General features: G+C 59.8%; 1 protein-coding gene across 1 annotated transcript; it reads left to right on the top strand.

The window, feature by feature from the left end:
• On the top strand, window positions 1–26,253 carry IGFBP4 (insulin like growth factor binding protein 4). The gene is made up of 4 exons (XM_065422672.1): window positions 1–346; window positions 24,397–24,560; window positions 25,152–25,286; window positions 26,119–26,253. The coding sequence occupies exons 1-4, from the start codon at window positions 1–3 to the stop codon at window positions 26,251–26,253; spliced, it is 780 nt and encodes a 259-aa protein (XP_065278744.1).
• The last annotated feature ends 686 nt before the right edge of the window (window positions 26,254–26,939 follow it).

Raw genomic sequence — 26,939 nt, 5'->3', positions numbered from 1 at the left:
ATGCCCTCAGGCGGCCTCTCCGCGGTGCTGCTGCTGGCCACCATGGGCCTGTGTGTCAGTGACGAAGCCATCCACTGCCCGCCCTGCTCGGAGGAGAAGCTGACCCGCTGCAAGGCGCCCGTGGGCTGCGAGGAGCTGGTGCGAGAGCCGGGCTGCGGGTGCTGCGCCACCTGCGCCCTGAGCAAAGGGACGCCCTGCGGGGTTTACACTGCCCGCTGCGGCTCCGGGCTGCGCTGCTACCCGCCCCGGGGGGTGGAGAAACCCCTGCACACGCTGATGCACGGGCAGGGCGTCTGCACTGAGCTGTCTGAGATCGAGTCCATGCAGGAGAGCCTCCAGCCGGCAGGTAAGGGGGCTGGGCCTGCGTGGGGGGGCATGCATGGGAAGGGAGCCCCCAACCCCCCCCCAAGTCAGAGCCCTGCAGGCTGGCACCGAGGGGGTGAGCCATGGGCTGGCACAGAGGGGCAGGTATGTGTGGGAGGGGAGGGGTTGGCTGCGCATGGACACCGCCGTGGGCAGGAACACGCTCTCTGGCATCGCTGCCCGGGGTGCTGGGGGGAGGTGAGCTGTACCTACAGCTGGTCCTTTAACACCCACTGGTGCCCCCCCAGCTGCGCCAGCGACGGGCCCCTGTGGGAAGATGCTAATGGCCAGACTCAGCTGAAAGACAGAGCCGGATGGTTTGGGAGGGAAGGGGTTAATGCCAGTGGCCGGTGCTTGGGAGGGGGCAGTTCTCTGGGTATGGTGGGCACAAAGGGGGCACTCAGAGGAGCCCGGCTGGCTGCAGTAGAGGAGCTGGCAGACCCCCTGTGCCATCCCAGGGGGGCAGCCCTGCTGCGCTTGTCGGCCAGGGCAGAGCTGGGCTGGTTCCCTGCAGCAGCCGTCATGAGGAGCCCAGCGCCTAATGTCGAGCTTGCCCAGCCTGTGCCAGGCGCCTGCGTTTCCCCCAGTGCCAGCCGCGGCAGGTCCCTTGCCAGGTGAGGAAACCCACCGATTGCCTCGCCCGTCCTCGCCCTGCCAGTGAGGGGCCCCCTCCCCACGGTGCCCGGAGTCCAGCGAATTAACTGGCCCAGCCCCGGCCGAGTGCAGCCTGGGCTCTGGGCCGTGGGGGCTCCAGGCCTCTGGGCCAGCCCTGTGCCCTGAGCTGGGAGCGCCCCAGGCTGCCTCAGCTTTCCCGATCCATCGCCACAGGGTCAGATTTGCATCCTCTGGCCCGGCCCCGGCCCCTCAGGCTCCGCTTCCTCCCCTAGCGACGCACGGAGGGGTAGGAGACGGGGGCTGTGTCATGCCGCTGCCCGAGCCCCTGTTCCACGGGGCACCCTGTGTGCATGGGCCTAGTGGCATCATCTGGCCATGCCACAGACCCCCCCTCCCCAGGGCACGCGCTCGGCAGGCCTGCTGGTGGTTACAGAGCAGAGGAGCCCAGTGTCGGCGGGTGGATGGAGCGTTCGTTCCCCTTGCTCAGAGGGACACGCTCCCTCCTCCTGTTCCCTGGTGCCCCCCACCCCCGTGCCCCCTTCCTCCTCTGGGCCATCCAGCAGTTCGGGAGGAAAGAGGCCTCCGGGCACAGGCTGCCCTCTGGAACCAGGGTCTGGCCTTGGCCCTGGGGCTGGGAGTCAGGGGGGGGCTGACACCTGGTCCCCACCCCAGCCAAGAGCCTGGGAGTGAAGGACGGACCCCTTGCAGCTCGGGCTAGGGAGAGCCGCAGGACGGCACCCAGGGCGAGTGGAATAGGAATATCGGGCATCCACCCACCCACCCATCCGTCCATCCATCCATCTGTCCACCTATCCGTCCGTCCACGGGCTGCTCCTCCAGTCATTACATCTCTGTGCCGCCTCCTCCCCCTCCTGTACTGTCCCCTCTCTCTTCCGCTCCAGTAGACGTGGGCTGGGGACACTGGGGTAGCCTCGGGGTACTGGGGCTGGCTGGCTGTGGTGCCTTTGGGGCGTCCTACTGGAGGATGGGCTGGAATGATCCCCAGGCCTGACCTTGCCGCATGCGGGTCTGTGCTGGGCCAGACTTCAAAGGCCTTGGGCGGATTTCCCGAAGGAGCTCGGCAGGTGCCCGGTTCCCATTGCACCGAGGCACCAAAGCCTCTTACGCAGCTTTGGAAAATCCCTCCCTTGACGCTTGTCCCGCTGGCGAACTGGAATCCAATGCCAGCTCTTCCCTGTGATGCTGGCCTGCCTATCCCAGCCCCCTCTCCCACTCTGACACCATGGGGATGGGCACTCATCTGCCTCCCTCCCCGCCCAGCGAGCCCTGGCCTCTGCCCTGCCTGGTTGCTGGAGTGTGGGAGTTGGGTGCAGGGACGCGGGTGTGAGGGCTGCTAGGAAGCCTGCAGGGCTTCCGGCGTGTTCAGCTGTTGTCCTCTGTCCTCAGGCCACCTGCTGCTTTCGGCTTTGCCCTGCATAATTCTGACTTTCCCCCGAGTCTTCAGGAAACAGACTTGCGCTGACCCCTGTCTCCTCCAGCATTGCAGGCTCTGGCTGGGGGCAGAGGCCCAGGACGCGGGACCCTGGGATCTCCAGCCAGCTCTACAGGTATCCGGATGAGTCTGGGCATGGAGAGCAGGTGCATTGTTCCTCGCGGAGCGCGCCAAAGCTCTGGGCGGCCCCATCAGCACAGTGCAGGTCACGGGATCCTTCCGCCGCCCTCCTCTAAGCCCAACCTTCTCCCCTTTGCCGCCAGCTTCCCTCCTCTCTCCCAGTGAGCTCACACCCTCTTGGAGGCATCCCCGAGGCAGCCTGGGCCATTGGTAGGTGGCCACCTGGCCAGCTTGTGACTGGCCTGGCCGGCTTTCCTAGTGCCTTGCTGGTCGCCGTTCTGAAGTCATTTGCTGTTTTTTTGCTGTGCCCATGTGTGGCCATGTGTGCAGTGATCTTAACGACTGGCCGTGCCCGCCATAGCTGGGAGTGCTCTGTGGCCACCTGGCCACATGCATGCGGCGTGCGTGGCAGGACGGATGCCAGCCAATGGGGAAGCGGTGCCCTCATCCCGCCTCCGAATTCCTCCACGTCCCGTGTAACTTTCCGAGAACTGAGACCCTTCCTGGCCCCGCCCTCAGACTGGCCCCGCCTGGAATCTGGACCTGCCCACAGACTGGCTGGTTTTTGTGTGCCTCAGAGGTGGCAGCCCTGCCCGTTGGGGAGAGCTCAGGGCTGGGGGGCAGTAGAGGGGCTCTTAGGTTCTGTTACTGACTTGGATGAACTGTGGCAAGTTCCTGAACCTCCCCGTGCCCCAGGTCCCAACCTGTAAAATGGGCATAGCAGGCTGGCTAGACTGCGCATGTATCACCAGTGTCCTCTGCTGGATAGAATAAGAACTGCTCGCCTGTGTGTCACATGTCCAGTACCGACAGCAAGCGTGGTTGTTATTCATTATCCGTATTACTGTCGTGCCTATGAGCCCTAGGCACGGACCACGACCCCTTTGCGCTAGGCGCTGTACAAACACAGACCAAAGAGCTGATAAGCTCCGGAAAGAGAAACCAGCTGGCTACAGCCAGACCAATGGGGGAGTCCCAGGGAGTGAGCCAATGTTGTGTGAATAGATGAGCCAGACACTGGGCAGGCCCCAGGGCAGCACGTGCAGCAGGAACAATGGGGTGGGCGGGAGGAAGTTTGTTACGTGGCAGGGAGCTGGTGCCGTTGGAGCTGGACGAGATGAGCATACGTTACTCCCCCTGTGCATTATTGCCAGGGGGGTCTCTGGTAATTCAGTGGTGAGTGATGTTCCCTGCCTGCACCAGGGATCCCCAGACTTCCCTTGAGAACTGAACATCCTACGCCCCTCTGAAAACACAAGTCGTAGTCGATAGCCAGCACCACCTGGCTGAGATCCCAGGGGCCTGGGGAAAAGCCCCCCGTTGATGCTGCAGGCTGGGGGGGGGGCACAGGGCACCCCGGAAGGGGGGATGGCAGGTGGCTGGAGAGATGGGTGGACTGGGTGGGGTTCAGGGCTTGAGGGCCGTGGCTAGGGAGGTCTAAGAATGACTGCCTAGCGTGCTCGGCCTGGCCCTGCAGAGCGTTCCTAGAGACCCGCTGAGCCGCTGTTTGTGTCCGCCAGGCAGACGTGACTGGGCAAACGTTAATGTGTAGCTAGGACAGTAAACACGGGTCCCCAGTACCAGGAATTGCGCCTCCCAGGAACAGCTTTTTCCCCTGAAATCCCCGGCTGGGGGCAGGGGGGCTTTTTGGATTGCTCTTGAAATTGTAGCCCAGGCCTGGCAATCTTTGCCCTTGACCACGGGGCCTGCGGTGTGACGGGCCGGTGCCCGCTGGAGCCGCACACCTCGCCAGGGAGCCAGGGGAGCAGACGGCTCCTCCGCTGCCCTGTCCCCGCCCGGATACGGAGAGGGGGCCCTGCTCTGCTGAGTCTGGGATGAGAAACCCGGCTGCCTGCCCAGGGCTTGAAAGATCTTGGAGTTTGAAGCTCACCGGTGTGGCTGAGGGACCCTCCACCCCTGCCCCCACGGTAGCATCACCCCGGCTGTTCATGGAGCGGTGTTGATGGAGGCGGCTCCTGCAGCTGGGCGGCTGAGCGCCAGCCGACGGGCAAGGCAGGCAATGCAGTGGGGGGCACGTTACCCTTCCCACCCATGCTCCCCGCCCCCTCAGCTCCCGACTCCCCTGAGCTTTGCTGCACTTCAGGATCCGGGACCCCGAGTTGGAGGTTCAGGCCCGGTAAAGGGAAGCCAGCCCCAGCCCCTCAAGGGGGGGGGGTTATCTCCCTGCTGGAATCGCTCAGCCCAGCCTGAGAAGGGGGAGAACAGCCAATGGGACACCTGCTTTGACCCATACTTCCACTTGGGCTGCCCTGGGGGAGTTCACTGGCCCCCCGGCGGCGCCCCTAGACTCCCTCCGGAGGCTCCAGGCCCCGCAGGGGCCAGCGGGGCAGGAGGGTGCTGTGGACGGGTGCCACGTGACGAGGCCATGTATGGGGCTGGGCCTGGCTAGCGATTGTCCTCCTGCTCTCGGGGCTGTGTTTGCGGACGAGGTTGGTGGCTGATAACAAGGTGGCTCCCAGCAGAACAAATACAGAGATGTAGCCAGGCAGGTGTGTGCCTGCCCAGCACAGCCCTGTGAAGGCGGGATGGGCTGGGAGAACGTACGCCCACCCACCTGGACCCCGACGGGAGCCTGGCTGGAACTGGGGCAAAGAGGAAGGGAAACCAAGAGGAATCAGCTGGCTGCAGCGTTCCATGTCCCTGGGAACCCCACAAGTTCACTGTTTCATCCTATGAAAACAAGATTGCAAACTCTTCTGGGGAGGAGCAGAACTGGATTAAGAGAGGCCCAACAGGCCTATGGGCCCTGGCTTCTTGACTTATATCATGAGATTGGAATATCGGCTTTTAAAAAGCAAACGAAAAACAAATGCTCCTGGCTCTCCTGGATGAAAGAAAAGCTTGAAAATATGACCAGAGCATAACTGGTGTCTGCCTGAGTTTGCAGAGAGCCTGGAACAAGAGCTCAAAGGCGTGTGATCCCATTCATCTTAACTCAGAAACCTGTTGCCTCTCCAGAAAGGAGAAGGGTGACAAATTGGGGGCGGGGGCGGGGCCATGGCCTGGGGCGGGCCCATGGGATGTGTGTTTAGGGTCCTGGATTGGTTTAATTTGGTGACGGACAGGATCCCTGTCTGTGCTGGAGGCACTTGGGAAACAAAAATCCAGTCAGGTTTGGATTTGAAAAGATGCACCAGGCAGCTAAATGCTCCAAATTTGGCTTCTTTCAAGTAACAGCCAGGGCTTCTCCAAAAGCAGCCCCTGGCTGGGTTTGCTCAGCTGCCGGCATGAGAATGAATTAAACCCAGCTGCAAGGCCAGGCCAGGGACTCCTGGGCCATTCTCAGGAAGTGCAGGTAATTAACCCTATTTCTGCTGCCACCCCCAATTACCAGGCAGGCTCCAGAAATCGTGAAATTTAAACATACATAAATAAATGTCGGGTTCTTTTATTTGCTGTCTGCGTCGTGAGCCGTTAGGTTTAGTGGTTTTAATCTTTTCTCCACAGTCACAAGAGCTAGCAACTTACTGGGTTTCTTTAATGACAGCCAAGATTCTCACCTGATCACAGGGCTCCAGGAGCTGGGAATATCATGAGACTTGCCAGAAGCCTGAGAGTTTGCAACACGGCTGCATTAGGCTAACGGTGCAAAGTCTGTATGGAGCCAAAGAACGTTTGGCTTGTCAGAACACAGGAACTGCCAGACTGCGCCAGATCCGAGGTCCATCCAGTCCAGCGTCCCATCTCTGCCAGTGGGCAGCAACAGATGTCTCAGAGGAAGGTGTCAGAACCCCATGGTCAGCATAGGTGCGACAATCTACTTCTGCCACATTAGCTCTCATCCTGATCTCTAATAGTCAGAGAGAAGTTTAAACCTTGCAGTAGGAGGTTAAATATCCCTTCCAAAATGGGTTGTCGTTAATGAAAAGTCTGGGTGTTCTTGTTATCCAGATGTCTAGCTCCTTTTTGAATCGTGCTAAATTCTTGGCCCCTGCGACTTCCTGTGGCAATGAGTTCCACTGTCTAATTCTGTCGGTTTCTGTCTTGTGGCATTCAGCAGCAGTTGCTGCTCTTGAGCGTGTGTGTGGCATTCAGGAAAAAGCGAAGGAGGTCCCCCCCCAACACTTGGCCACTAGTTAGTAATGATTTAGTACTGGATAAATATGTCTGGGGAAATTTGACCCTGTGGGAGCTACATATATGTTGTGTGGCTGCTATGGGCATGGCGGGGGATGGAACCTCTTCCCTCCTCTCCACACGGGCACGTGGACACCAGTGAACATGCTAGCCCCTTGTTAGCAGCCTGATTTGCACATGGTTCCCATGGCACCTTGCTCTCCGCTGTGTCTTTCAGTTTTTCCAGCTGCCTTAATTTAAATCTAGCTTGTCTCCGCGCTGGCAGAGGTGTTCCCCCCCACGGTGTGGAGAGGGAGCTGGATTATGCTGGCGACGGGCCACGTGCGGCTGGTTTTAAGTTTGTTTATGGGACAGGCTAAAAATAGCAGCTAGGAAGAATGGAGCTAGCAGGCAGCCGGGTGAGCCTGACCAAGGGCAGGGGAACCAGCCCAGTTTGGTCTGGTCATTTCTACCTGGGACACGCTATCTATCTGCCTAGCGTGGATCCTGCTTCCTGCTCGTCTCGCGTCAGGGGGCATCCCAAGTCTGAGATTTGAACCTTTCCGGCAGCCAAGGCTCTGGGCACAATTGTTCTGGTGCTGACTTAGCGCTAGTCCCATCGGATACGCTTTGGGCATCCATCAGGCGATTTCTTTCCTTTGATCCCAAGGGTCGACTTGGCCTGTGTGTCCAGCCTAGGGGACCTTTCCTCCGCCGGGATCACATCAAGCGTGGGCCCAGGGAGCGGAGGAAACACCGGGCTGGTTGCCGAGTAACGTGGCTTCAGGGAAATGGGGCTGGCACGGGGGCGATGCGACCGTCGGACCCCGCTGCCAGGGGTGGGGGCTGCTGAGAGGAGGGGAGGTGTGGGGTAACGGCTCAGCGCCTGTTCTGCTCCGGCAACGTCCCAGCTTGTTCTAGAATCAGGATATTGTAACTGGCGATGTTGCAGCGAGCAGCGTTACCCAGCATTGCCTGGCACTGACCCGCAGCTCCCCGAGGCTTTCTCGAGTCTCGAGAGAGCGAAAACAGGATCCGCCGCGCCTGGGAGTTAATGGCGTCTCTCTGCTCTGGAGCAATGTAATTCTGGGCCCCGCTTGTCACCAGGCTTAGCAGTGCTGACACATGATTGCAGGGAGCTGCCTGTCCAGGGAGGAGGAGAGAGCCAGCGGGGTTATGGAAACGGAAAACCCAGCTCAACCAGCATCAGAAAATAGAGCAGCACCTCCCAGGGTATCCCGTGCATTTGAGAGCTCTCTGGCTCCAGGTGGATCTGTCCATCTGTCTGTGGTTTTCCATCACACTCGTCACCCTGGGAGCAGCACAGGTAACTCTGCCATGCCCACCCCAAATTGTGGCCAGAGTTTGGGAGCTACTGAAACACGGGCATGGCCTTGTCCTGCTGTCTGTGCCTCAGACCCCAGGGAGGAGCAGCTTGGCAGGAGGTCTGGCAGGGGGTGGGGGAATCCAGTCTGTGCCCTCTGGTGGGGTGGGAGGGACGGGGGCGAGGAACGGACGGTTGGGTAAGATAGACAGACCAGACAGCCCTCTCTGTTTCTCCGTGGCCCAGCCCCCACACCTCCCTCCCCCAGGGCTTCCAGACTCAGCCGGCCTGGCCTGCAGCATCCAGGTGGGCGTCACGCCCTGGGAGACGGGGTGTCCTGAGTGCAGACACGGGCGGGGGGCTGTGCACATGCAGGTGTACATCCAGGTACGCGCATCTAGATATGCAGGTGGCCCAGCAAACCCCCCCACTCCGGTGCGCCCTGGCTTGGCTCCAGCCAGGAGAGGAAGTGGTTCCCCTCCCTGCAGAGGTTCCACTAACAAACAGACGAGGAAGCAGCCCTGGTTCCCCCCTCCAGCTCCCTGCAGCCAGCTCCAGCCCTGGGCCCTTCCCTTCGCCTGGGGGGAGGGATAGCTCAGTGGTTTGAGCATTGGCCTGCTAAACCCAGGGTTGTGAGTTCAATCCTTGAGGGGGCCATTTAGGGATCTGGGGCAAAAATTTGTCTGGGGATTAGTCCTGCTTTAAACAGGGGGTTGGACTACATGACCTCCTGAGGTCCCTTCCAACCCCGATATTCTATGATTCTCCTGCCTGACCTGCTCCCCGCCCCCCGCCTGACCCAGCCCTGCTCGTGCCTTCCCCAGGCCGGCCCCTGCCAAGCAAGAGGGGCTCAGCAGCCAGAAAGGGCGTTTTACTTCTCCCGCTCGGCCACGTCGGTGCCAGGACCACCCGCAGACGGTTACCGTGGGGGCTAGGCTCCGGCCCGCGCCTCTTTGGCCTGGGGGGCTGGGCTCTCATGCACGGCGCTGGCTCCGGGTACTCGGACCCTGCTCCCCAAACCTGGCCCTATTGTTCTCATCTCCGCCCGCCGCCTTCGCAGCCACCGGGCGAAGAAGCAGGTGAAACCCAATGACGGCCGGGGCTTTGCTCTGAGATGCCGGGTGACCCTGGGCTCTGGGGCAGGTTGGGCTGGGACCAGAACTGTGCCTCGGGGCGGGGGGGCTGTGACTGGTATTGGGACTAACGCTCCAGGGCGGGGACGTACACACACTCTATAGCCTTGGCTGTGTTTGTGGGGGTATATTGCCCCCCCTCCCCCCACACATACACTTCCCTGCCTTGGAGACAGTGTGGGTGATTCAGCAGGGGGTGTTCGTCCTTCCTCGGCATGACCCAGTGCTCGGGGCTGCAGTCCGCTGGCAGGGCCGCTGTGCTACCCAGCCTGTGATTGTGCGCCGGTCAGCGCTCGTCACCCAGTGCAGGGGGCGCCCACGTGTCCTGGCCAGGAAGGGGTTAAGGATAGAGCGGCTGGCTCTGGGGAGCAGCACTTCCTTCGGTGGCTCTGTTGTGATCCCGGCAGGCGTTTGGCTGGGACCCCGCAGATGGAGCCCCGCTCAGCGTTCCATTTCCTAGAGGGAGCCGAGCCCTCCGGCTTCACTTGGAGCAAATAGGCCAAAGACTGAATGACCGAATGAGAACGTGAGAAAGGAGGGAGCTCAGCATGGCAGCAGGGCAGGGGTTAACTGGGGGCTTTCATTCCCCCCTGCCTCAGCCCTGGCCCGGCCCCCCCAGTCCTCTCCCTGGCTCCACCCTGGCCTACAGAGTCATGGGAGTCTCCCAACAGGTTCACACTGGGTGTGAGTCCCTCCACGTCAGAGAGGGCGAGAGGAGCCAGAGGCCCTGCGGATCCGCTCCCTGGGGCTGCGCTGGGCTTCGAGACGCCGGGACCAGGCGTCTCAGCACGACCCCCCCAAACCCCAGTGTGTTGACAAGGTACCAAAAGCCAAACAAGTTCTGCCAGGGAGGCCAAGAGCACAAAGAGCAAAGGTCCCGGGAAAGCGCTTGGCTGGGAGTGGCATGGCCACAGAGGGGAAAAAATCTGTTCTAAGGAAAAGGGCAGAAGGACCCATCCCCAGCCCCTGGTGTTGGGGGGCCGCAGGGCCGGTGGGGAGCTGCTCCGAGCTGAGGGACTGCAAGGAAAAGATGGGGCGGGGGAGGCAGCAGGAGTAAGGGGGGGATCTTGCCTTCTAGGGGCACCCAGTCGCAACTGCAGGAGGAACACGGGGGAAGGGAAATGTGAATATCATGGGCCCTCTGCTGGGAGGAGCCGGGCCCAGCCGGTCTCAGCTGTGATCGCCTCCTCCTGGCCCTCCAGCTAATACAACCGTCCTCCCACACTGACCCCTTCTCCGGAGCCCTGCCCGATGGGACCCAGCGGACTGGGCGAGAGCTGGTGTGTCGTCCGGCCCCAGCTCCGCGCTGAGACGGCCCCGGGGGCTGGCGTGGGCTGGGGCTGAAAGCTGCAGCTATTTATGTCCGGCTTCACAGCACCTGCTCCTGTGCTGAACCTTCAGGGTGTCCTCGAATGTCCCATCCGTGTTAACCAATGTCGGCAGCATGGCCCATGGAGCTGCAGCAGGCGGACCTCTCCAGGAATGGCTTGAAACCCACAGTTTATGTTTTGTGCCAACCCAGCAGAGGCGGCACATCTTCCCAGCACTGAGCTACCAGGGCTGACACCACTGGTGCATGAACAAAGGAGTGGGCTACCGGCAGCTAGGCAGTCTCCACAGCCGAATGAGCCCTGGAGCCGACGCTCCCCTCTTCCACCGGACGGGGAACGTTGGTGGGCCCGGGGGGTGTTGGCAGGCAGCTCGCACCGCGGCTGTCGCGTGGGTGGATGGTTAGAGGGATTTGCACGTGCAGGGCGATGGGGCTGGTACCGTTCTCCTCAGGCTACGCCCGCGGTCATTTTGAGGGCTCTGCAAGCTCGTCAGCCTCTCGCAGGGCTAGTGCACTTCTGCTGGTGAGCTGGCCGGCAGGCCGCGGGCTCCCCGCACGGCTTGCTGCAGTGTCATTTACCGGCTGGGCGGCTAATAAAGATATTGAGGGAACAGTCACAATACATGACTTAGACAAAACAAGCTAGTAAACTCCAAGCTATTTTTCATTGTGGCAGATTCTGCTCCAGGAATCCAGCTGATTCTTGGCTCCGCCCGGCCTCTTTCCTTCTTCCCTTGGCTTTTCCTTCTTCTGGGTCATGCTGCGCTCTCCTGCTTCCCCTTCCCAATGCAACTCTTCCAGCTGCCCTCCAAGGGGGAACAGAAAGGCCAACGCTCAAGCCACAGCCGGGGGTGTGGGGGGCGGGGTGGGGGTTTGCTGCACCTTGGGAATCTTGTGCATTGTGCCGGGTTACCATGGCAAGTGGCCCCTCCATGGAGTCAGAGAAAAGTGGGGCTGGAAGGGACCCTGAGAGGTCATCAAGTCCCGCTCCGATTTGTTCCCGTCTTTCCCCAAGTGCGGTGCCCAGAGCTGGACTCCAGCGGGGGTCTCCTCTGTGCCTACCAGAGCGGGACAATCACACCCCCGCCCTCGTGGTACGACACCCCGGTAGGCGGCGCAGCTGCAGCCCGTTGCTGAGGCCGAGTCTGCCTGGTTAAAGGCGGAGTCAGCCGAGGGAGCAGGCTGGTCTGGACAGGCAGCCTGCGTTCCATGCAAAGCACAGCATGAGGGGCTGGCAGGACGCACTGTGGGTTTGGATTGCTCTGTGCACAGACCTGGACCTGTTGCAAGGTTGACTGGAGCCAGCGGTGGCTGCTGCAGCCTTCAGTTCTCCTGGAGGGAGCACAGTCGGTCCCCTTGCAAGGTTTCTGTCCCCCGCTTCCCCCAGCCCGTCGATAGCGACGGCTCCTGTGGAATGTTGCTGCTGCGCTGCCCCGAGAGATGCTGGCAGGCAGAAGGGCAGTGCCCGAAGGACTCGTCTCCTGGGAAATCCAGCCCAGCCCTAGGCTTTACTAGCAGACCTGGCCACTGCCCCCCGGGCCAAATGTAGCCAGCAGAATATATCAAGGAGTGACTCTGGCTACTGGCTCTGGCGAACAGAGCTCTGGCCTGTCTCTGCCCCGGGCTGCGCGAAGCCACAGCTACCAAGGGGATGGACAAAAGCACATTCCCACGCCCCATGGCCAGCGAGAGCGCCGGCCCCCTGCCTTGCCCGGCAGCCGCTCTCGAGGGAGGTGGTGCGTGCAGCGGCCGTGTGGAGAATGGGACCCCCCAAGCTCAGCCTATCGGGGCCGCAGCCCATGGAACCCCAGGCCCCACTCTCAGCGCTGCCTTCCCCCCAGAGCGTGTGTGCAATGCCCGCCCCACAGGCTCCGGCCCTCGTGGTGCCGATACAGGGTCAAAGCCGGGGAAGCTTGTGGCTGACGCCCGTGGGACGTGCACTTGGCCTGCATCTGGTGCTGACCCCAGGCATGGCGGTGTGAATCCAGAGCCACTCATCTGGATGTATCCCCTGGGCCTGAGATCCAAATCTCTCCCCGTAGCCCTGGATTTCACTTCAATGCTGAGTCCATGGCGGCCTGGGGGGCTAAGTAGCCAGGTCGCAAATGCACCCGAAGGGCTCCAGTGTCTTCACGCTGAGTGCTGCGAGCTGCACTCCCCTGCAGGCTGGGGGGGACGCCCTGGCTGACGCCCCCCCCCAGGTGGCAGTGCTGTTTGCTGAGAGCGCTGGCTGCATTCCTCCAGGCCAGGCGGACATCCCTTTCCTGTTTGCTTTCTGCACAGCCCTCAGCCTGCAGGCTTGTTATTGTGAACTCTCCACGAGCCCTCTCCCAGGCGCGTTCAGCCTCGCAGCTCTGCCAGCACCAAAACTGGCTCTAGCCCCATTGTTCTGCTGCCCCCTTCCTGGCCCGGCTGCCCCCTAAGCAGTCAAAGGTCAAGGCCTTTATCCCATTTCCCAGTGGCCGCCAGCCAAGTGCAGCCATGCGGGGGAGCGACACGAGATTTTTGCATTAGGCAACATTATTAGCTGGCTTGAGGAAGAAATGGGGGAAGGTCGTTTCTAAGCAGGGCTGAGAACATGACCCCGCTCAGGCAGAGGGATCAGGCTGGTGCTCTCCAAGCGTGATCCCAGATGGGAAGAGAGCAGGGCCAAAGTAGCTAAGGAGAGCTCAAAGTGCACCCCTTGGAGACAAAGGCAGCCCAGAGCCTCCTGAGAGGTGGCCTGCACTCTCCTTCAGCTGTGGCTGGGGAGGCTCCCTGTCCCAGTAGATACGGAGCATTGCATACTGGGAACTAGACTGGGACCTGCAGCCCTTTAGGACAGAGTTTGGCCAGCTCTGGCCTCAGACCTGGTGTTGGCTGATTTGAGTCAGCGAAACTCCCCAGGCCACGTGGAAGTTCTCAGACCTGGAGACACTGAAACTTAATAGTGGGGACCTTAAACCTTCCCGTGTGTAGGGTGCTGCTGGGCCAACCGGGCGGTGGCTGGATGCTGGATGGGACCGGTCAGTGGGGGGCTCCAGATTCTTGGAAGACACTTTATTTTCCCCATATGCTTGGACGAGCGGGGAAGAGCTTCCTAGGTCCCACCCTGGCGCATGCAAAAATGCCGAGATCAGCGTGAGAGCAACAGGCTTGGGGCCATTGTACGGGGGCCTGCTCGGGAACCTGTAAAAGTCACCCCAGGAGCAAACAGCTCCTGCACCCAGCCCTGGGACCCTGACCTGCAGCCAGGAAAACCAGACCGGGCGTTTCCCAGCAATTGTGTGCGTCGCAGCCTCAGGCTGGATTATGGACCCTGCTCCTCCAAGCTGTGTGAATCCTTTGCCTCTTCAAAGCACTTCCTGTTTCAGCTGACCTGCCCAAAGGGTCTTTGCTTTATTTAAATCACTTTAATCGGTCCCATTTAGATTCAACACCTCTATGCAGTGTGTGTGTGTGTGTGGGGGGGGGGTTGGAGGGGTACAGGGGGCTTGAAGTTCCTTGGTAAAACATTTCGCTCTGCTTCTCCCCAAATGCCTCTTCCCGGGAATGACAGGGTCTTGCAAGGTGCAGCGACTTCAGATCCGCCTGCGCCACCACTGAGTGTGCCCCAACTGGGCAAACAGTCCATCTGGCCCGGCAGGCGACCCATAGACCACCCCGCCCCAGTTTGGAGGGGGATCCTCCCCCCGACACATCCTGAGATCCCAACCGGCTGGCTACCAGCTCACAGCGTGTGGCATGGCCATGCCGTGGGGCAATCAGCGGCCAGCGCGAAACCTCGCCACGTCCCGTCAGCACCGGCGCCGCCCTGGTACAGGGTCTCCGGCCGCTGCCACCTTTGGTTTCACGTTTCACATTTCAAGGACTCGTGCTGTTCCTGGAAAAGGACAGATTACATGGAAAGCAAACAACAAACAGTAAACCAGAGAAGTGTCCGCACTGTGAACATTGACCTGGCGCCTGGCAGCGGTTCCATAAATACTTCCCTGGGCCAGTACGGCAGGACTCTGCTGGTGAGCACAGGCCCCCGGGGCCTACCCACAGACTGGCCTTGTGGCAGGGCACTGGTCCCTTCCCCTCTCTGGGCTTGTGTGGACTGTCAGCTCTGCAGGTAGGGGCTGTTCTCCCAGGTGCGTGTGCAGCTCCTAGCACCGCGGAGCCTCCGATCCTTGCTGTGGCCTCGAGGGGCTACCGTAATAAACATAATACCAGCCATGGGCAACATCTGCTTCCCTGCAGCCGACCCAGGGGGTTTCGTTGGTATTCACTCTGATCGCTGGGGGAGCGGGAGCAGCACGGATGCAGCCTGTAGCTCCTGCCCAGCCTTGGGTGGGAGAGCCACTGTCGGCAGAGATGGGGCAGGTAGACGGGAAGCCCGTGTCTCGCTCGCCTGAGAGCTTTGGCCACTATTTGATGCCACCTTCCTTCCAATCCACGTGATTTACTCCTATCAATCGACATTTGCTGGGAAAAGGGTCCTTTATCTTCACCTTTAGCTTCGGCTTGTTCCTCCGTTAGAAGTTCAGGGCAGCAGGTTCTTGTGTTTAAAACCTGTCTCTGCCCTGACACCCTCTGTGACCTTGGGGTCAAGTGACTTGAGCCACTGCCCCGCTAAGTGCCTCAGTTTCCCCATCTGACTCCTAGCAGGGAGGGCTGGGGGTGGCAGCTGTCTGGAGAGGGCTTCCCAAGGCTGGGTAGCAAAGGCTCTGCCGTGTGTTCCAGACCTGGAGCAAATGTTGCCCTACATTGTTGCATAGCCTGGATAGCAGGGATTGTCTCCTTGCATCTTAGCAGCCCAGCTCTCTCCCTCGGGCACAGCGTCCACAGAATCAGAGCTCTGATCCACCCCACCGGTCTCTGGGGAAGCAGGTGGAATAGCCAGGCGCGCTCTGCATCTGGTGGCATCCCCGCGGTGTGGTTTAAAGAGTTCCCTGTAGGATCCTCCGCGGGGAAAGCGGCTCCCTGCCCCCCGGGCCTTGTGAGGCACAGGCAGGGAGTCACACAGGGGTGAGCAATGCCTGTGGCCTGAGTCTCCAAAGTGGAGGAAGGATCAGAGCCTGCAGGGGCCGTGTCTAGCAGGAAGTCGGGCGGTGGCATGCGACCCCTCCCGGCTGCTCCCAGGCCGTGTCAATGCTGGCGGGGGTCTAACCCAGCTCAGGCACCCCCCATCCCTCTGCGTTGTCACTGTGTCCCCTGGGCCCTGCACCTACCCTGTCATCGCAGAGGAGCGTCGAATCCAGGGCTGGGTTCCCGAGGCTGTTTTCATTGCAAAAAAAGGGTGTTTTTACATCAAGCCAGTTCTCCCCGGTGGAGACGAGGCGCTGGCATTCTTAGCTCAACGTCCCCCCGTCTCCGGGTGAACCCCCTTCTCTTGTGGCAGTGATGGCTGGCTCCCCTTCTCTCTCCTCTCCCGTGTGTGAAGGGAACTGCCCCAACGTCCAGCCCTGGCTCCTCCGAAGAGGAGAGCAAGGTCGTTGCTTGCCCTCGCCTTGAAAACTTTCCTCCCAGCGTGGCTGGGTGAAGTTCAGAGCTGGATGGATCCCTGCAGCGGAGGCTACAGAGGGAGGTCGTCACACAGCACAGGAAGGGCATTTGCAGTTTGCCGCTCGAATGGTTTGTTTCGTGTCCCCTTATTGTACTTTGTGTCTTGGCAAGTGGTGAGGAGTCACCATGCTCTAGCGAAGTGCAGGAGGAGATAACCTTCGCAGGGAGCGTCCAGGCATTGATCGCCACCAGGTCAAATTACCAGGCTGGTTTAGGCAGGGCTCAGGGCCAAGTTACCTGTAAAACTTTGCTAGAGTTTGGCAAATCAGCAGAATTTCTCACCTTCTAGTGCCAGGAACCATCTCTGTGTACAGAGGGCTTTCAGTCAAGTCAGCACAGCTCATGTTTGCTTGTGCTGAAACCGAGTTGTTCAGTACAAAAATCTCCCTGAGCGGGTTAGATTTGGTGTTATGATTAAAACCAAACTTTACCTCATTTCATATTACCACTTCCACCTGGGGATTGTCTAAAGGACGTGTGGGAGTTAGGCTTGTAAATCTGACCCCTATGACAGGTCCCAGGCAATAGAGAGAGAAAACGACAGTTCTGGTACATTTCTTAAAAATCAAGGGGGCTTTCTAGCGTATTGTGCGTCGACAGCATTTCACCACATTTCTTTGGGCAAATGCTTCTTCCTCTGCACTACTGATTAGTTTAAACTGTAACTGCACTTGGAAATGGACCATGCTACAGCCTGTTACAAGCAGCGTGGGTTTCTGTAGCTTTCTGCTCTGCAAAACTGGGCTAACAATGTCCAAGAGTGAACAGGGGCCCGTCCCATTCCTGTTACAGCCCAAATCAGTCAGGATAAAATCCACAGAGCTGGGTTCCAAAACCAGGCAAATCTTGTGTGTGTGTGAGGGGATGTGTGTGTATGTGCGTGTGAGGGGATGTGTGTGTGTGAGGTTGTGTCTGTGTGGGTGTACGTGGATGTGTGTGTGTGTGTGCATGTGAGGGTGTGTGGGTGTGCATGTGAGGTTCTGTCTGTGTGTGGATGTGTGGTTCTGTCTGTGTGTGGATGTGTGTGTGTGTGTGTGTGTGAGGTTGTGTGTGCGCGTGTGAGGTTGGATGTGTGAGGGGATGTGTGTGTGTGTGTGTGTGTGTGTGTGTGTGTGAGGGTGTGTGAGGTTGGGTGTGTGTGAGGGGATGTGTGTGTGTGTGTGTGAGGGGGTGTGTGTGCGCGTACGTGTGTGCGCTTTCTTATTTCACTGGCACATCTTCAAACCGTATGTGGCTGCAGATGTGATGTTCCCCTTTGCTGATAGACTAAGCCCATGCTGCGGCCATAACAAGCCGGAGACCTCGCTAGTGACATGCGGCTGTGGAAAAGGTTTGCATGGCAAAGACAGAAAAGAAAAAGCCCGGCACACGCAGTGGAAAAATGTTGTTTGAACCAAACATGGAGCTTTAAGGATCCTGAAATCAAAGGAACCTGCAGCTTTTAAAAAATGCGGAGCTAACCAGCGCTGGTCCCATGACAGCAGCCTCCCCGTCGCCAGCGTCTGCTATTGCAGTCCTGGAGCCGCGCTTCACCCAGACAGGGGGGCCAACATTCCGGAGTTCAGAACTGGACTCTGCTTTTTTATTCCTAGACTTGTTTCCTGCTTTCCCCGTCGGTGCATGTGAATGACTGGTGGGTTCTGCCTCCCCGGGCAGGGGACACGGCTCTCCCGCTTGTGCCCGGCCACACGAGCACGGGAAGGTGTGCAGACTCAACCCCGCTGTGCTATGTCATTGGCCCGGCCTGCAGCCTTTTGTGCCCAGTTCCTTCCCCGGAGTCCCAGGGTCAGGCTCAAGTTCCTTTTGCAAGTGACAGCTTGTAAATGAATATCAAACAAAACACATTGGGAACAGCAGAGAGCATCCTGGGAAAATCCTGCTTCCCACAATGTGCTCCGCTCAGCTAGGACATGCTGTCCTATCTCAAAGGAGCAGAAACCTTTGCCCTCCGGCGCCTGCCCCCTTGGCAAAGCAGCTGGGCTTGGGCTGTGCGGGGAGGGCTTTCGGGGTGTCTGACTGAGGCAGAGCCCAGAGGATGGGCTGCCCTGCTGCCGACTGGGTTGTCTGGCGAGAAGGTGGGGAGGGCCAGTGGGAACGGCGCTGAGGTCAGACTCCCACCCCAGCCAATGTTCCCTGAGTCTGGAGAACGCCGAGTGAACGGCAAACGGTTTAGGGGCGTTTCCCCCAAGGGCGAGCGAAGGGGGCTCACGCATTTCGTGACTTCTGATGGCCTTGGTTTCCATAGGACTGTGCATGCGTGTGTGTGTGCGTGCATGTGGATCCGTGTGTGTGTGCGTGCATTGTAACCACACGTGCAAAGCAATATCCAGAGATAATTGAGAACCTGGAGCTCAGTGAGGGTCTGAGCCGCGGGGGCGGGGGGGCTTAGAACAGGCCAGTCTACCATCACGCACAGCGGCGCAAGAGAATCGAAACTTCCCATCCCTCTGATAGGCCCGTATGTTCGCTGCCCTGGCTCAGGCCCGAGGCCCGTCCCGCACAGGATCCCATCTGGCCAGTACCACGTGCGTCAGAGGAAGGTGCCAGAGACCTGCGCTCAGCAGCCTCTGTTTCTAAGCCCTGTAGTTAGAGAGTAGCACACACCCCGGAGCAGGTTTAATCTCCTTTCTAAAGCTCTTGTTACGGGATTTACTACGATCGCTCTCGTTAGCTAGGTACAGGTCTAGTCCCTTGTCGAATCTTGCTAAGATCTCGGCTTCAATAACATCTTGTGGCAATGAGTTCCGCCGTCTAATTATGCATTCTGTGAAGAATTTCCTTGCATCGGTTTGGAAAGGCCGACCTTTCCGGTTCATTGGACGGTCCCTTCTTCCTGTGTTATGAGACCGGGAGAGCAGAAGCTCCAGACCTCCCTTCTCTAGACTACTTACTATTGCCCGGTCCCCTCTTACGTCCTCTCTAAGGCAAACGATCCCAATATTTTCAATCACATTTCTAGGAGAGTCTTCTCAGGCCCTGATCATTCTCATTCCTCTTCCCTGAACCTCCTCGAGCACTGCAGTGTCTTGCCTGAGCCGGGGCAGCCAGTGCTGTGATGGCTCCAAACTCCTGGGCTACTGAGGGAAGCCCCCGGGGGCCTTACACTGCCCAGCCAGGCTGTATTTTTTTAAGGGGAAGTATTAGTGGATCTGGCCCCACTGTGTCTGGAATCCCAGAGCAGGGAAGGTGCAGAGGCCACAGTGAAACTGGAAAGGAACTGGGGCGGGGAGGGGGGGGGGTTGAGGTTGGCGAGGGGGGTAGTTTAGCTGAACTTTTGTGAGCCCCCCAAAAGTGTTGATGAAAGTTCAGGGCCAGTTTGTGGGCTGGTTGGTTGGTGCGCTGGGGCTGCCTTTGCCCTTCGTGCTGCTGCAGGACATCACTGGGGAAGGGCAGCCCCACTGCGCTCCCCCAGCAGCGGGCCCCACGGGGCGTGGGCAGCACCCCCCTGAGCCCAAGGCCGTGGGTGCGAGCGCTCGGCCGGCCAGCCCGTCGGTGCCGCTGCAGCTCAGACAATGAAACTTGAGCTCGTTGGACACGGTGCATTTCCAGCGCGAAAGGCTCGGCCAGGGAAAGGAGCTGACGTGCAGGGCCTGGCAGAGCCCGGCGCCAGCTTTCCATGCCGAGGGGATAAAGTGCTCGAACGAACGGGGAACAAAGCGGGGGGAGTGGGGGAGTCTGAATCAGGCCGTCACGGAGAGAGAGCCATCTAGGCAGGCAGGGGGCTGGAGCTCGTTACTGTTAGGCCTCCGGTTGGTGGCCTTGTTTTATCCCGGGTGCGAATGGGACAGACGCATCGCCCCAGGCACCCGCCCTGGCATGGGTGGGCATGGTCCTGGGTCCTCCGAAAGCCGCCCGTGGCTGGGAAAGTGGGTGATTTGCCACCTCCTGCCTCGTTAGTGCAGCCCAGCTGGAGGATCTCATGGTCCTTTGGGCCTCACTTTTCCGAGGTGGCCACTGATTTGGGGAAACTTGGGGGTTTCTAACACCTCCAGCTCTCCAGAATTTGGGAGCCTGGCGGAAGAGTTTTGGGCTGCACGTCTTTTTGCCTAGGAGTCGGTCCCTATCTGGGACTTGAACCCATGAGCTCTGGTTCTGGAAGCAGCTCCTGCGTGAGCTGAAGGAGGAGCAGCGCTCGGCGTTAGCAACAGTAGCACCGCTCTCCCCCTCGCAGGACTCCAGCCATTCTAGGGCCAGACCAGGCCATGCGTCCGCCAACAAGCCTTCCCGCCGAACTCGTCCAGCGGAGCCCGCATGGCATGCGCCGACCGTGCCAGCGGGCACAGAGGAAGCCACATCCCATTCAGTGCAGGGTGGCAGCAGGCGTAGCTCCACTACGGTCAGTGGGGTTACCTAGGCAAGGGGGAAACGCTCGTCGCGGGAGCACCCCGAGATCTGGCCCTTCCGGATTCGGACCAGGGATGCAGGGACAGGACGTGCTGGCATTAAACCCTTTTCCCAGTGGGGATCAGCCTCCCTTCGAGCTCCGGCCTTGCTGTTCTTGCCCCCAGCTGGGGCTGGCAGGTCTGGGCCCACCGAGACGCCTTGGGCGAGGGTTATGCCAAGAGACAGGGGCCCCTGAGCGGACCCCTCTTTGGCTCCCTGGCCATCTTGCTGGATGCACCCAGAGGAAGGTGCAGCTGTCTCCTTGGCCTGCTGCCTGCTCGGGCCTAGCGGGTATAAATAGAAGTGGGGGGCCAGGGAGGGGAGGAGTTTGTTGTGGTTACCATCGCGGGTAGTGACAGATTTCTTGGGGAAACGCCAGCCGGAGACTGTCACGGAGCTCTGGGGCCCAGCCGGCCTGTGGGGAAGGGGTCCTGGGGATGCACAGAGCCTGCCGTGCCTCTCCTGTCAGATGGTGCCAGGCCACGGGCCCCAGCCTCCGTTAGCAAAGAGAGCCGCTGGTCTGTAGCTGCGGACACATCACCTGGCCCATGAGGCCTCTGGAGCCGGGTGGGTGGGTGTTGCTGGCAGAGGGGAGGGAGCCGCGCGCAGGATGTCAGCGCTGATGCGGGATATCGCACAGGTGACCCCAGCAAATGCTCTGGGTCCTCGTGCATGGGACGTTCTCCGTCCCTAGAGGGCAGGAGGGAGGGGCAGGGTGCATGGGAGGACGGGGGGTAGGGTCACTGGGACAGTCCCTGTTCGGGGGCCAGTTGAATGTGTGCAGCTCGGCTGTCATCAGCCAGCCAATAATAATAAAGCCATGAGTGCAGCCCAGCATGCGTCCTAGGAGACCCTACACTAACAAACCAAGGTACACAGCCTAGCACACCTGAGCAACTCCTCTCTAATCAAACCAGCACTGGTGTGCACCCCTCCAATAATAAACCACTCGTCATGCGCCACCCTACAGTAACCAACCAGGCTGTAAAGCACTGTCTTTATCCGTTGTCACACAACAATCAACGCTGAAAAGCTGCTGACAGGGGCCCGGTGGAGAGGTGTGGGGGTGGAGGTACCAGGGGCTGTATGGGGAGCTGGAGGAGGGGTGCAGATTGGGGGAGAAGACTTTTTAAGCCCGGCGTTAGAGCTAACTGCTGCCCCCCTGCCCCCCTAATGGCCACACATCGGTTGCCTTGGGTGGGAAGGGGCAGGTTACGCTGAACTGCTGGGCTGATGTGCGAACCCATTTGTATCCTACGTACATTCCCGGGAGCGAGGCCAACTTTTACATAACAGATGGAAACTTTTATTCAGCCCATTTGGAAAAGGGCTCGGGAGCAAAAGCGTTTTGGAGTCCCGGTGGGAGGGAGCGAACTGGGCACAGAAAAGGAGCCGGGAACTCGCCCAGAAGGGGGCTGTCAGTGGGCCAGTTCGGAGCAGGGCTGGGGGCCAAAGCTGGCTGCTGCCTATGGAACTGTCTCTTTGGGCTGCAGCCGGGGTTGCTGGGGAGGTGCCCCGGAGCTGGGCGGCGGGGTCGTTCTGGAGAGGCAGGCTGGGCAGCCGCTGGGCACCATGGCGGGCAGCTTGGGAAAATCCAGTGGTGACGAGTGGCACTAGAAAGATTTACATGCAAACAAACTCACTGGCGCCAAGCTCCCCGCAGGGGCCACAACAAAAACTGGGCAGGAGGGAAGAAGACATTTCCTGCGTCCCTCTGTGGCTGCTGCCGTCCTGGTGAATTTCCCCCCAAGCCAATGGCTGGAAGAACGAAGAGGAGGGTGGCCTCAGGGTTACGGGGAGGAAGAAAGGCCCAGTGCCCAGGGCACTAGCCTGGCACTCACTGGTGTATCAGTTCCCAGCTCTGCCCTATTGCTTTGTCGGCTGCTGCAGTTACAATGGGGATATGGGCACCGAGCTGCCGTCCGGGATAAATAACGATTGTGAGTTGTGTGGCTACTGCGGTGCTTGGGGGACAGAGACACGCCCAGCCAGACGGGCCGACACACCCTGGCTACATAAGAACATAAGAACGGCCGTACTGGGTCAGACCAAAGGTCCATCTAGCCCAGTATCCTGTCTACCGACAGTGGCCAACGCCAGGTGCCCCAGAGGGAGTGAACCTAACAGGTAATGATCAAGTGATCTCTCTCCTGCCATCCATCTCCACCCTCTGACAAACAGAGGCTAGGAACACCATTCCTTACCCACCCTGGCTAATAGCCATTAATGGACTTAAGCCTCCATGAATTTATCCAGTTCTCTTTTAAACACTGTTATAGTCCTAGCCTTCACAACCTCCTCAGGCAAGGAGTTCCACAGCTTGACTGTGCGCTGCGTGAAGAAGAACTTCCTTTTATTTGTTTAAAACCTGCTGCCCATTAATTTCATTTGGTGGCCCCTAGTTCTTGTATTATGGGAACAAGTAAATAACTTTTCTTTATTTACTTTCTCTACATCACTCATGATTTTATAGACCTCTATCATATCCCCCCTTAGTCTCCTCTTTTCCAAGCTGAAAAGTCCTAGCCTCTTTAATCTCTCCTCATATGGGACCCGTTCCAAACCCCTAATCATTTTTAGTTGCCCTTCTCTGAACCTTTTCTATTGCCAGTATATCTTTTTTGAGATGAGGAGACCACACCTGTACGCAGTATTCCAGATGTGGGCGTCCCATGGATTTATATAAGGGCAATAAGATACTCTCCGTCTTATTCTCTAAGTGCCATCGAGAACTGTGGCCCTGCACGGGAACTCAAGAGACCTCAGTTCTAGTCCCAGCTCTGCTGCTGTTTCACTGTATGGCCTTGGGTGTGTCTTTAATCTCGTTGTGCCTCAGTTCCCCCGTCTATGAAATGGGGAGAAGGATCCTGGCTTTCTCCCGCCTCTTTGTCTGTTTAGACTCTTCAGCCTTCGTCTGTCCGCACCTGGCCTGAATTTAACACAGATCAGTGAGACTAGTCAGAAAGGTGAGGAGGAAATACCTGAAGCAACATGCAAAGCAACCAAGGTTTCTGGACTTATTAAGCAGCTGGGTGACATTTAGGCAAGAAACGGTGGTTTGGTGGAACTGGGCAAATCCCTCGTTTTGGCTGGTGAATGAGGAGCCAGCCCAGCTCTGCTCTAGTGTCTGTAGGCGGCCGGGAGAGCAGCTCACGTTGCCGGCTTCTCTTTCCCCGTTAATGCGTGGTACTAGGGCTTGGTTTAGTGGGCTGGGCCTTCCCCCACGGGGGAAGAGGGATCGCCAGCCACAGCCCCATGTAACGATCCGAGTCAAAATCTCATGTTATTCTGTCCTGCTTTGACACTGCGTGTGTGACCCCGGTGGAGGCGCGCCAGGCTGTCCGGAGCAATCTGCCTGTCTGGCCGCGTCTCACCCACCAACAGGAGGTGGGAAGGTTGGTCCAGCCAGGCGCTGGTTTAAAGTGACCCCCGTACGTCAGTGCTTGGCTGGATTCCCGGGACTCGTCCAGTCTGGGGCTCTGCTAGGCCGGCCCAGCTGGGGCACTTCCCAGCCCAGGGGTGGGGTTTTCGATGGGGGCGTCCGTCGAGTGGGAACTAGCTGAGGGACCAACGTGCGAATGGGGCTCGCTTGGAGCTGGCCTGAGACTTCGTTTCACACGGGTCACCACCAGCTCCCAGGGCACAGCCGCAGACAGGAGCAAGCGCCACCGAACCAGGCCTGGCCCAGGCTTCCCTGACGGTTACATGGCCCCAGCAGCACAGCACTGTCTGCACAGCTGGTGCATTCTGGGAGAATCTGAACAGCAGCCCTGTCCTAGCTATCTAAACGCCCGGGGACCCCGTGCAAAGCAGATCAAGTGCACGTCAGAGCCACGTGTGGAGTCAATCCTGTAACAAACTCCCTGCGGCTTTGCACCATGGCCATCTGCAGCTTAGCCGACACCTCTGTGCGGTGGAGGGGGCAGGGAGGTGCAGAGAGGGGGAGCAGGCCAGGGCTGCGCTGGCTCCAGTTCCTGGATATCGCTCCGCAAGGCTCCTGCCCCAGCCCGCCCGAAACGCTGCTCCCCTTTGACTGCTCCCCTCTCTCCCTGACCTTCCGATTTTACAGATAAGGAGGAGATCGACCACCCCAACAACAGCTTCAGCCCATGTAGCATCCAGGACCGGAAATGTCTCCTGAAGCAGCAGGCAAAAACCCGCGACCGGGTGAACAGCGGCGTGAAGATGAGGAGCAACGGGAACTCGCATCATCGGGAGGAGACGAGGCAGATAGTGAGATGCCCCTTCCACTCCCTGCAGGGGGGCTGCTGCTGCACGGGCCTGGGATCAACTCCCTGGCGCCTCTCAGTGCCCAGCAAGTGGCTGGTGTTTGGGGCTGCAGAGCAGGCCCCAGCGGGCGGGTCTGTCGTGCAAGCAGCCGGCCTGGGGTAGCTTTGGTTTGTCAGGGGTGCGCCGTCCGGTTAACCACTGTCCTCGCTCTTCACCGCTCCTTGCTCCCCAGACAAGGAAATTCCCCACTGGGGGCGGGCGGTGCAGGCCCCCCAACACCGACACCGACGAAGGGGAAACGAGCAACGGCCCCCATGGTCCCCAGGTGTTGCAGGGGCTACAGCAGGGAGTGGGGCTCTCCAAACACCCAGGGGGTATTGTACCCTCATGCCGAGGGGGGGGGCGTTTGCAGCCATCCCCTCCCCCAGGGAACCCTTGGGAGGAAGCTCAAGGTGCCAGGTATTATTAGTGGCTGCCACGTGGCGGGTATCTGGCCATGGATGGGAGAGGGGGACTCCAGCCTGTCTAGCTGGAAGGAGGGAGGGGGTCTGCTTCCTCCCCCGAGCTGGGATCCGATCAATGCTTTCTGTGCAGGCCCAGGGGTCGTGCCAGAGCGAGCTGCATCGAGCACTGGAGAGGCTGGCCGCATCCCAGACCCGCACCCACGAGGACTTGTACATCATCCCCATCCCGAACTGCGATCGCAACGGCAACTTCCACCCCAAACAGGTACGGCCTGCGCCCCCATTGCCAGCAGGAGCCCCGGCCTGGGGCTCGGGGACAAGGACAGCCGGAGAGGGGCACCCACCCATTGTACAGCTAAGGCTGTGGCTGACCCACAGGCATGGGAATCTGGACTCCTGGGTCCCAGCCCAACTGGGTGACCAAGGACCACGTAAAAGCCCCTAATTTGGGGTGTTCAGCACCCACAGCTCATTGATTTTGGCCCTTCTGAAAGCCAGGCCCCAGGGGCCTCAAGTCGGGCCCCCAAACTTAGTGGGGACAACCGCTGAAAACATAGCCTTCGCCTCCACGTGTCCCGGTCTTCCCGGCTGCAAAGGGGACCCTGGTGCCTGCTCCCCTCCCTCGCAGGGGGCTTGCCAGGCTATGAATTAATCATCCCCAGAGGGTGCTTTGGGATCCTGGCCTGGGAGGGGTGAGGGCTGGGCAAAGAACCACTAGGAGCACCCTCATGGTGGGAGGCGTTTGACCCGCCTGGGCCAGGTCACCCTTCGCCACTAACCGGAACGGACACCTCCTCCGTTCAGCATCGCTTCGGCCACAGGCCTGCCGTGGCTCTGCCCAGCACTTCACCCTCCTGGAAACCAATGGGACCTATGGGCCCGGGTGCTGTGCTGTCTGTCGGGTTCATGGGGAGCCTGCTGAAATCAGTGGACGCTGTACTGGGCCCATCATGTTTAGAAGCAGAGAAGTAGAGCTGGGACTCAGCTCCCCATGCTCACAGGGCAGGGCCAGACGTGCCTCTCTGCCAGCCCAGGGCTGGACGTGCCCCACTGCCGGTGCAGCAGGGACTAACCAGAGCCTCCTGTCCCATGCGCAGTGTCACCCGGCCCTGGACGGGCAGCGTGGGAAGTGTTGGTGCGTGGACCGGAAAACTGGCCTCAAGCTGTCAGGAAGCCCGGAGCTGAAGGGCGACTTGGATTGCCACCAGTCTGTGGACGGCGTGCGAGAGTGACTCGGCGGTAAACGGGGGACAGGGAGATTTCCTTGGCGACCGGCCGGGGCCGAGCCAACCCATTGGTGCTGTTTCTGAGTGGAAAGGAAGGGGACACGACCACAAACAAACCTTGCTGAGTTCGGGGGATGCCAAGATGTGCTAATGCCCTCGCGGAACTGCTGTCGCGCCCCCTGTACCTCAGAGCCGCTCTGCCCTGCACCCCCTGCCCACGCGCCCCTTGATTCCGACATTGCAATTCTACCCTGGGCTCTGTGCACGGACGGGGGCGCGCCCTGGCTGACAGGGGGGTGGGGTTGGGCCTCCAGGCCAACATGACCACTAGCAACGAGTAACTCTAGGGACGTCACACTCAGGGGTACGTTACCCCCCAGCCTCTCCGGCCCTGGCCCCCGGACAGCCTCCCGGTGTGACCCCCTCCCCCAACTTCCCACTTTGCTCTCGCTCGCCCCGGCCAGCGGGGGCGCCGTGGAGCTGCGGCTTTGCCAGCCCTAGCGCTGTCTCCGGGGCAGGTGCAGGGATGCGCTGCAGCGGCCGGAGGGAAGGAGGGGCTCTTTGGAGATCACTTTGCCACAGTCCAATGACAGAGAGCAACAGACACAGGCCCCCAGGGTCACCTCAGTGCTGCCGCCGAGTATTTGCCTTATATTAGACGCCTAGTCATGGCCCTGCTCAGGGTGGCTGCA

The sequence above is a fragment of the Emys orbicularis genome, chromosome 25, assembly GCF_028017835.1.
Source record: "Emys orbicularis isolate rEmyOrb1 chromosome 25, rEmyOrb1.hap1, whole genome shotgun sequence".
Taxonomy (NCBI): domain Eukaryota; kingdom Metazoa; phylum Chordata; order Testudines; family Emydidae; genus Emys; species Emys orbicularis.
The sequence above is the reverse complement of the archived record's forward strand: the minus strand, read 5'-3'. Positions and strand labels throughout refer to the sequence as shown.